This window comes from Enoplosus armatus, chromosome 10 (genome assembly GCF_043641665.1).
Source record: "Enoplosus armatus isolate fEnoArm2 chromosome 10, fEnoArm2.hap1, whole genome shotgun sequence".
In the NCBI taxonomy this organism is placed as follows: Eukaryota; Metazoa; Chordata; class Actinopteri; order Centrarchiformes; family Enoplosidae; genus Enoplosus; species Enoplosus armatus.
The window spans coordinates 23,572,956-23,583,975 of record NC_092189.1 but is presented as its reverse complement, the minus strand read 5'-3'; the positions used below and the strand labels follow the sequence as shown (position 1 = coordinate 23,583,975).

The window sequence follows — 11,020 nt, the reverse complement described above, 5'->3', positions numbered from 1 at the left end:
CCATTATTTGTTGTTTTAACATCAGCGTGAAACCCTGTCTTGCTCTGTCCAATACTATTAGAGATCTATTGTTGTATTTAGTGTCTCTATGGATGTATTGGAGACGAAATTGTAAACGTAACACTTTTTTAATTAATATGTATTAAAACTGAGCTTCCAGTTGTTTGTTGTTTAATCATGTCTCATTTCTTCTCTCTCAGATCAAGAAGAGAGTCACTGAAGACGCTCAGCATCTCGACAGAGGAAGGGCAAAGTGAGAAGGATCACGACACCCAGAGACCCAGGCTCGGTGGCTACATGCTCAGTTCTCTTTGGTTTTGAGAAGAACAAGTTTACGAATCAGCAGCAACCATGGATTTTGTAATGAAACAAGCTTTAGGTGGTAAGTACTCGAATGTAGCCCCTTGTCCATACACACCTTAACCTGTCAGTGTTTTGGCAATTTTCCATGTCACCATCACGTGGTAACAAGAGTCGGTTAATTTTCTGGTTTGGCAATTTAGCTCTGAACCCAGTAAACCTGTGTTCTCCATTGAAAACGACAGGGGAAACTTTGGCTAGTGCTGAGTTACATGTTGGCACTTGAGCAACAGAGATCAACAGCCATTAAACTGCCTAACTGTTGGATGAATTGCCATCACATTTAGACTTTGATGATCCCCTGGCGTTTCCTCTAGCACCATTTGTGGTTTTGGGTAAAATATCTAAACAACTATTATATGGATTGCCATGAAATTTGGTACAGATATCCATGTATTATTATTACAGTTCATCCCCTCAGGATGGATTGGGGCATGTTTTCTGGTTATTCTTTTGTTTTAAAATAGGTAAAAATGTCAACATCTATGTCTAAAACTAGTTATCAGGAGGTCCAGAACATGACCATACTGAGCACACAGAAATAGGATTGATATTGTTTTAATTACAGGAGCGACTAATCATCTGGGTAATGCGATAAATTTTGCTAATGCAACTGTATTCTTTCATAAGTTCATAGCCTTGCCCCTGGTGTTCATTTACCCCCCAGGTGACTTGTACATCGTCTGAGGTTTGACTCATTCAGTAAGAGCAACATAAAAAGGCTGTGTGAATGTTCTTGTAAGTGAGGGGCTCCCAGGGGCCAGAGGTCAATGTCTCCTTAAATCAACCCTCTCATCTAGTTTCATCAGCTCATTGACCACCGGCCAGAATGAAATGAGATTTATTCCTTTATAGCTCAGCCTGCCCTCTCTCCCTTTCTTCCTCCTTCTTCCCAACACTCTCTCATCCCCATTACTCTTTTATTTCTACTCCTCCCCCTCCCTTGTCCATCTCACATCCCCCCTTTCTCATTTCTTCCTCTCAGTTTTCAGTCCAAGCCTTCCATGCTTTGTTCCCTTCAAAAAACCACACCAGAGTCGGGCTGGGGCCAAATTATATTCACACTAATTGGTGTGGGTGTCGCTGTTCCCTCTGCTGTTTCATATTGGGCCCGACTTTACTTTGGTCCCCTTTGGATCTGGTCTCTTTTTTTGAAATTTAATTTATGCATGTCAGGTTCAGGTAGGTTTTCCGTGGGTCTGCTTTGATTTGGGTCCAAAGTTTTGTGCCTATGAAAACCTCTATTATGTAGTTACCTTCTTTATTTTAGCTACTGAGCCACTAGGGGGTGCTCCGTTCTTCACCTATCAAAATAAAGTGACTCTATGGGACAGGAGCAGATGCAGATTCCCTCTGTACAGTGGCTGATTATGAGCAACACATTTGTGCTTCTCCCACTTACACAAATGGAGTTTGTGAATGTCCAGAGATGAGAGGAGAATTGATCTAGAAGAAGTAACTGCACTGGGAAGTTTTGAAATCAGTCCATTTCTGAGCAGTCAGAGCATATTATTAGCTTGCTACAGCTAACATAGCAAAAACACTCCATCACATAGTTCTGACCCAAACCCAGCCAGTCGCTGCGTCTTTAAGACCCAGTACGAACGACTCAAACCTGAACTAAGAATATTTTTGCTTTATTTTATCCATTGCTGACCGCTAGCTTGCCAGACTATTCCAGCGCATTGGCTGCACTATATCTCTTTGTCTATTCTCTCAGGGCAGTTTTTATCTCCTTGCAACACTTGACACACATGGATGCAGACGATTGGTACCGTCAGAGATAGAATAGAGAGCATTTCTACGAACTTACATTTGAAAATAATCACATCTAAACCTGACCTGAGGCTTTATGCAACAAAATGGCCAGAACTGGACTCAAATCCTGATCCTTTGTCTGAACCTGTCAGGTCGGCGAAACAAAACTCTGCTCCAGCCCTCAGATGTGCACAAATAAAAGGACACAAAATTTGTATCACGTTCGGTCTGAACGCCATTAGGCTGGGCTCACTCCATCCCTTCATCCATCTCTGTCCTCATCTATCCATCCGTTCCTCTTTCCCATCCACTGGGATGGTGCAATCTCCCTGCTCTCCAGCTCTTCATCTCTCTTTCTTTTCTAATTCACTCATCCGTCTCTCCCACAGGCTTTTTGCAATTTACTCTCCTCCATCTTTCTCCATTCAGTTCCCACTCTTTCCATCCATCCTTTCGTCCTTCCTGCCGAGAGCAGCGCAGATTGGGTTGTTAGCACTTTTCTTCTTTTAACTCTGAGTATCCCTCTAATCTTGCATCCATGCACCCCATAGCGTCCATTCATTCTATTTTCTCTCTTTTTTCTCCCTCCACCCCTCCTTCTCTTTGTGTTATAGGCTACAGTAAAGCAGTTTACCCCTCCATCCATCCCTCCATTCCCCCTACTGTCCATCTATCCCACATTGAAGTGTTGTAATTTACCTCCTGTAGCGGTGTTGTCTTGTGCTGTGACCTTTTCTCCTGAAACAGACTGGCATTTATTTCATTGGGACGCAGCTGGCCGCCCATGAGTACATGCAAGCAGCCGCACACAAACTCCAGAATGAACGCATACACGGAGAACAAATAGCACACACACACACACACAGATGAGGTTTCAGTCGCGGCATCCCGGGGGGAATGACACCATTTTGACATGAAGTGTATTCCAGCCAATGGGAGCAGTGTGTTTAGGTGGGCATGTCAGAACATCAATCAAACAACAGCCCTTCAGTGTTTCTCATGCATAGAAATGACCCAACCAAATAGATTTTGTACCAGCTAAAAATCATTTTGTATTTATTTATATGTAACTCTTTTTTGTTACGGGTCTAATATTAATTACAGGGGAAATAGGAACTTCCATGAACAAAAACGTCCTTCTATCCGAGTAAATGTTGACGTTCAAGGTTCGTTCTTGACCTTTGAGAAAACCAATCTCACCACAAGGTCCAAGTTATTGTATCACTTGATCTTCAGCAGATGAATGAGGAAAAGAGCTCTGGAAAAAATGGGAATCTACAACTCCATGAAAACTGGGTAAACTACGTCTGCTGGTGAAGATCATGTGATGTGACTGAAAGCTCCAGAGCAGTTTTCTCAACAAGAACATATTCAATCATTATTTGTTTGCTATGTTGAATTGTACGCTTGCCTGTCAGCTGACCTGCTGTGTACTGACTGAAGTCCAGTTGCACCAGTAATCAATTGGAATTAATTAATTGGAAGTGTACCAATCGAACACTGTCTCTATTTTCTCTACAGACAAGACTACATAGTACTTAATAGTACATTTCTACATGGCAGTAAAACCATAACATTTTGCTAATGCATGTTTAACATTTACTTTTCACTAAATAGACCAGAATTGAGAGTGATGTATTTTGTTTAATCCTCATGAAACACGTTTGTGGGAAACACACAGTCTGATTTCATTTAGACACAAGCAGTCAAACACACACAAATCATCCACTCTGTCCAATTTAGCTGCACCCAAACTTTTATTTAATTTAGCCTGACACACACATGCACACACAGATGCACACGCACACACAGGCCTCACTAATGTCATTAGATGTTGGACACCTCCTGAACATGTCATCGGTCCAGACTGAGGTATAGATTTCAGCTGCGGGCCACAGATTGTATTCACTGGTTGTTTAATTAGAAATCGGATTCGTCAGAGCTTCCACGTTGTGTTAGATTAATCAGTCCAGCACAGCGAGGTGGATCCATGGACCAGGGTGTGAAGCTCACGGTGTAGACAAGTTTCTCTGTTTGTCAGACAGTCTGACACTTTGCTCTCAAATACCTCTAAAACTATTACATGGATTACCATGAAATTTACAGACAGGTCTCCACTTTTCATCAACAAGTCCAACACTTAAGGTCATGACAGGATACCTTTAGAAATGTAATGATTAATAGATTAATACAATTTTAGCAAGCAAACATGCTTAACAACAATGTTACACCAACATCTTATTTAAACTGTATATGAGTGAGCAAATATAAGGTGAAAGATGTTGCTATTTCAAATTGACGAGGGTGATGAGTCTCTCTACGACCCTTCTTGTCCTCAGAAAAACGCCATCGAAACATTTATTTTGTTCCCAATATGTGCGTCCCGTCTGTCCTGCCTTCTCCAGGACGTGAACATCTCACCTTTTCTCATAAAGAAGCTCATATAAAAGATAATGTTAAGATAATCTCTGAAAGATCAGCGTGAACTGGTCCCGACCAGGCAGGTGGAGCTCACTGTTTCATTTCCTGTGCCGGCGGGAGGTTGACGAGCAGGCGAGGACGGTGCAATAACAGGAAGCCATGAGCAGGTTGATTAGTTGACCAGAGACTCTACAGAACCACACAGTTTATGGCGCTCAAGAGCACTTCAGCAGAAGATGTGGGTTTGGGATTTTAGCTCAAACCAGTAACCATCCAGTGATGTAACCACGAGGCTGGCCTGCCTCCCAAACATCTGATCGATGTGGCACATTTTTCCACCAGTCCAGGAGCTCATGTGACTTATGAGGGCGTAATTTGGCGATGGAGGTCATCCATTATTTAAATGAGGTCCATTTTTCAAACCGCTCCACCCCTAACAAATGATCCAGCAGCACTGCCATCCATCTGACTGGCTGGAGGGGGAGTCAATGGTCCATGCTTTGTCTCTCTGCCTTGTGTTCTCTGTCATCCTTCAGCTCAGGCTTCCTCCTTTCTGTCTCCCTTTTTACTCTTCGTAGATACATTTCCATGCAGTTCTCAACAAAACTTTAAGAAATGCTGCAGAAAGGTAACACGTGAATTAGGAGACACACGCACCTCCAGATCCCAACAACACGTCGTACGGAGCGTAAAACAAGCTGATTGGTCGACTCAACTCAGCTAGAAAAGAAAAAGTGCATAAATGTTATACAAAACAGACAAAAGCAAAAACTTACAAAACTCATCAAACTCTGAAAAGCATCTTTGAAAAGTTCAGAAACTTTGCCATCATCATTTTCATTCAGACTTTCGCCGCCAACCTTTTTCCTGTATTTGTTTAATTTACTCTTCATCTCTTCCCTCCGTGCTCGCCAGACAGAGGCTTCCAGCAGGGAGGACGGGGTGCAAAGCCACAGCGCTTCAGATATGTTTGCACTTTCAGATAAATATTATATGACGTCTTCTGGTTGAAGAGACGCCGTCTTCACTCTGCGGCCTCGGCTCGAGATGATACAGTTTGTTTAACCTTTTATTGCCCGAAGAGGATTCGCTGAGCGTGCAGCAATGGGAACGTGATCACTGACAATCATTCAACCTCACTGAGCTGTTAAACCTTCATCATAACTTGAGAGACACAATACAGAATATCTTTATGTCATTATACTTGAATTCATTATGAAGGAGCTGTTAGTTCAGCTGAGACATGATTATTTCTTCTTTCTGCAAGCAATGAAGCCACCTTTCATCTAAATAACAAAACAATGCTTATTTTCTCATTTACCATAGTGGCAACCAGCCATGAACAGTTTTCATAGGAACTCATTTCTGGAATTGGAAAGTAACTAACTACTCAAGTACTGTACATAATTACAATTTTGAGGTACTTTGAGGTGTATTTCTGTAGTTACTCCAATTATTAAGCTGCATAAATATGATGCATTTTATAGGTTAAACTACCCAAAGTATATAAAGTAGTTCAAATGTACTTTTTGACCAACTACTGCATCAAAAACAATAATACTACAGCTGCTATAACTGCTCTTTTTAAAAGCTACTAGCCTTAAATAGCTCAGTCAGATGTAATAACACGTTTCACTCACTGCTCTTATTTCTCCAAATGCAGAAGAGACAGTTATACACTTTTTCTATTCCTTAATGAGCTTCAGCCAAACCTACTAAATCAATCAAATCTTGTCCACATAGGTTCTCTGCTGTCCACTGTTTGTGTGCTGGGGGTCTGTTGAAGCGTTCATGGAGCTGCGCTGCAACATCATACCACCAGATCTCTTAAAATTCTGAGCTTTTGTGCATTAAAATCCCTGTGGCAATAAGACATGGCCCACGGAAAGATTGACTGAAGTAATGAGCGATTGAATGCACAATAAGAGGACTGGGGCCGTTTGAGCACTTTGCCTCAAATTGCCCACCTTTGTCCGCAGTGGAAATCTGTGAGCTGGCCTCTAATGGACTGGTGGAGGAGGTGGAGGAGGGAGATGGACAGGAAGCAAAGGAAAGCCCAGAGGAAGGATAGATGAGTCCTGCTGCAGTGATGTTAGTGCGGTGACAGAATTGAAATTCAGTTCGAAAAGAGCAGAAGAGATGAAACAGAAAAGAAGAGAGTAAATGAATGAAGGGGAGACCGTCTAATCAGATTCTGTCTTGAAATATCACTTTAAAAGAGGAAAAGGGAAACAAAAACAGAGGGGGAAGGAAAGGAACAGATAAGGACAGAGGAAGGGGGTGGTCGGATGGATGGATGGATGGATGGATGGATGGAGGGATGGAGGGAGGGAGGGAGGGAGGGAGCATGTGAAGGGTAAAGACACTGATGGGTCAAAGAGAAAACGCTCTACCTCTCTGGAGGGTGGAGTAATATTGACTTTCCCATTTAATTTACTATCTGCAGCTTGTTGTCCTCCTCGGGTTAACCAGCATCACTTTATGGTCCGGGGGTGGCGATGTCGGTCGGTTGGGCGACCACTTATAATATCTCATCAACTATCGACTGGGTTGTCATGACACTTGATACAGACGTTCATGGTGTCTTTGTTGGTTTTATGACCAAATTCCTGCAAAACTAATGACACTGTACCACTTGTACCTGTACCTGGCTGGAGTGAGACTTTGATGCCATGGGCTTAATCACACGCATGCACACTTCATCACATGCACATAATTGGACTCAATTCACCATCACTTTAAAGAAAATGCAGCTCACACATATGGCAGGAGCTTATATTCTAAGATTCAAGGATACAGCCTGACTACGCCACCACGGGACTTCCACCCCGGGAAATAGTCTATTTCACAATATTAAGCTAGCTAGCTGTTTGCTATCTGAAACTTACCACAGATCATTCATTCAAAACCAATATTATACAGTTTGTGACACTCAGAGTTCGTTAATAAATGAATCTAAATTTGATATCCGTGCTTGTCAGTTACTTTGGCAGGGTCACTCATTAAACCAAAACACTGGGCTTCCTGCCAGAACAGCTGCCCAATCAACATGGAGATAAGCATCGTGCACCAATCTGAGAATAATTTAAGGGCATATAGAATCTGGGGTTAGGGTACGTTTAACTATACCAGAAACACTTACTGTATAGAGGTTTACTGTATGTTGTGTACATTTGCTTTTCAGGTGTTTACACACACACATGCACATAGTTCCAGTACATATGGTGTGTGTTTGAGTGTTTTAACACAATGAGGCCCGCACAGCGGACAGTCTGACCTTAACCCGACTCCCCAGCAGGTCCTGGGGAATATTTCACCCCATCCCCCACCCCCACCACCAGCTGAGCACTAATTTGTCATCCTCAGGTTTGCTGCCACCACTCAGCACTGCAGGGCAATTAGGACCACTGTGTGAGTCTGCTGCAGAGCGACAGGGCCGGCCACCCCAGGGTTCACAAACCGGAGAGAGAACCACACAGTCCTTAAAGCCACATTTCTTCTGTGTAATTTACTCTGCTCCTTCAGAAATGTTCTCTTCTGGCTCCTTAAAGAGGCAGTAATTCAGGTTTTTATTGCCACATAACAGTAAATGACCGCACTATATCTGTGAGGGTTGATGGGGTTGGTAATCAGTAGCGATGATTGAACCATTAATGTTTAATGACCTTCCTGGCTTCCAAAAGTAACTTTCAGTCCAGTAATGTTCTCACATCCAAACTGAAGTCAGCGGAGAAGCCAGACCAAAAACAACACTGTCAACACTGATTAACTATTCCAGAGAAAACACCAGCTGAATCACATTAGTAATGAACAGTTTAATGATCAAATTTACAACGCTGCTATTCTTAGATCTTCACCATTTAGTGAGGCAAACCATGGAAGGTTTGTTAAAAGACCATGAGACCTTGACCTGGTTTAGGGTGGAAACTTGATTATTTTCATTACCAGTTAACCTGTAATTTATTTTTTGGTTAATCAGTTTGTCAGAAAGGTCAGAAAATAGTGAAAAATGCCTGTGACACCTGAGGAAAGGTGTATCCTCTGTACAACTCGGACTCACTCTACGTTTGTGTTTCTGTCCAAAAACTGTAGAGGTATCTTTCCCGGAGACCAACAGACCATCATTACCATCCTTCAAGCCACTAGCTTGGCCAGGAAGCTAAATTTAGAGAATAGAGAATTTTCATCTCTGGCAAATAATGACGTATTCGAAGTTATGAAATGTTGATAATATTTATGCTGGCTCTGACTTTCATCAATAAGTCACCAATACAGAAGGAACAACAGGGTGTGGCATGTGTAAACCAGATGAAACAGACGAACAAGAGTCAATTATAGATTCAAGCCACTGAAGATGACTTTAAACATTAATGCTGGCAAGAAGCTACACAACCAACAGCATCATTGTTTCCAAGACATTTAATCTTTGGGACACAGTGCAGAAAATACACAGCTTTCCATTGTTCATACTCTTTCCTGAAATAATCTCCTCAGTGGTGAAACATATTTAGCCCTTATTCTGGCTCTGACTCAAGAAAGGCACTAGATGGCAAACCAGGCCGCCAGCCCGGCTCTCCTCTCACCAGCGCCTGAAACGCAGATCAATACCCAGATGAAGTTTTCTCTCTGCTGGAGGATCCATAATTCATACACGCTAAGGTGGTCCTGTATTTACTATCGATCAGACGGAGGTAACAGCAGCAATATTGATAGGCCGGAGGGAGTCGCTTTCACGTCTAGAAAGCAGCTTCTATCACAGATAAAGAGGTGAACCCGTTTTAGGAGCAGAGGCAGAGAAAGTGCTGATGGAACTGAGGGAACCAGAGGTGCCTTTGTGCAAGGCATTCAACCCCAAAACATCCAGTCAGCCTACGGACAAACTTCCCTTATGATACACACAGTAAATACATATGTTGTAGCAGAAGGTAATCGCAGATCAATTTCTGCCGTGAAAGAAAAAAAAATGGAAAAAAAGTTAAAAAGGTAAAAAGAAACACATTTTTACCATTTTCAAACTTCCTGTAATTTATGACATGAGACTGTGACCTACATTTGGGTGGCAAGTTGATTAATAATGAACCTGTTCATTCTTTTTTGATCAATCAACTAATCTACAAAATGTCAGAAAGTAGTGAAAAAGTGCTGGTGTTTCGATGTACCATGTGCTATAACCCGAAACTCTGGAAAAGCCGGACCTCCTTCATCTGTGGATGAACAGCGCCCTCTTCCTGTTAAGTGACATGAAGCGATTTGGCAGATTTCCCTCCAAATCCGAACTGGTGGCTCACGATGTTAAACTCACTGTGTGTTATTATGCTATGCTTATGGATGTGGTGGGACAGGTAGCGCTGACAGATGGACGACACCAGATGGAGGAATGTGTCTTCTTCTGTCTCAGTGGCTCTTTGAAGCTTTTCCAGTTGGCTCTTCTTCTTCCTTCTTGTTTTCCAAGTGGCCTAAAGGATCTTCGGGGGAACCCCGTCGCCACATAATCCTCAGAACTGCTAACGCAGTGTTTTCGTAGTTGATTATGACGGACATGTGGTCTATTGTGTCTAATGTGTTTTTATTCATGAAGCCCATACCACTGTATAACAGTAAAACACCTGTCAGCCCGAGTTTACCTCCAACATCTGCATTTCTTTTCTGTCCAGGGGCCACCAAAGACATGGGTAAGATGCTGGGCGGGGAGGAGGAGAAGGACCCGGATGCAGCAAAGAAGGAGGAGGAGCGGCAGGAGGCACTGAGGCAGCAGGAGGAGGAGAGGAAGGCCAAACACGCCCGCATGGAGGCTGAGAGGGAAAAAGTACGGCAGACCATCAGGGACAAGGTAGGAAACTTTCCTCTGGTTTGACTCATGCTGTAACTTTCTTTCCACTGCAGACGCTTCTTAACAGCTGCTCAGCTAACTGCTAAACTATCCCGTCACAGTTTTCCTCCTACTTCTCATCACCTCTTGTCCTCCCTCTGTTCAGTATGGGCTGAAGAAGAAGGAGGAGAAGGAGGCGGAGGAGAAAGCGGCCATGGAGCAGGCCTGCGAGGGGTCACTGACACGCCCGAAGAAGGCAATCCCGCGGGGCTGCGGAGACGACGACGAAGAGGACGAGGAGAGCATCCTCGACACTGTCCTCAAGTTTCTGCCGGGACCCCTACAGGACATGTTCAAGAAGTAAAAACAACAAAACAAATCAAACAAACCCTAAATTCAGGGTCCAGTCTGGCCTGGGCTAGGCTGCGGGGCAAAGGGAGGCGGGGATCTTTGTGTTGGGGACTTTGGGTGGAAAGGGTTGCGAGAACTGCTGCAGGTTTAGAGAAAAGAGAGACTGGGGGATTGGTTTGGGTATTTGTGAGCTGGCAGGGTTTGAGTGTAGATCTGGGGCATGTAGAAGTTGTTGGGAGCTGAACGGATTCGGGAGGGGGGTTCTTGCCAAACTGTTAGAGGCTACACACTGCCTTTCTACAAATCTTTTACTTTGTTCTT

General features: G+C 43.3%; 1 protein-coding gene across 1 annotated transcript; it reads left to right on the top strand.

Moving 5' to 3' along the window:
• The first annotated feature begins 327 nt into the window (after positions 1-327).
• On the top strand, positions 328-10,712 carry cplx2b (complexin 2b). The gene is made up of 3 exons (XM_070913439.1): positions 328-382; positions 10,194-10,369; positions 10,515-10,712. Exons 1-3 carry the CDS (start codon positions 352-354, stop codon positions 10,710-10,712), a joined length of 405 nt encoding a protein of 134 aa, XP_070769540.1. The 5' UTR covers positions 328-351.
• Positions 10,713-11,020: the final 308 nt, after the last annotated feature.

What these genes read in the sequence shown, in the direction of transcription:
- cplx2b (XM_070913439.1), top strand. Translation starts at nt 352, where the DNA reads ATGGATTTTGTAATGAAACAAGCTTTAGGTG. An exon ending in AATGAAACAAGCTTTAGGTG is followed by an intron (nt 383 to 10,193) that starts GTAAGTACTCGA and finishes TTTTCTGTCCAG; the next exon opens with GGGCCACCAAAGACATGGGT. An exon ending in GGCAGACCATCAGGGACAAG is followed by an intron (nt 10,370 to 10,514) that starts GTAGGAAACTTT and finishes CCCTCTGTTCAG; the next exon opens with TATGGGCTGAAGAAGAAGGA.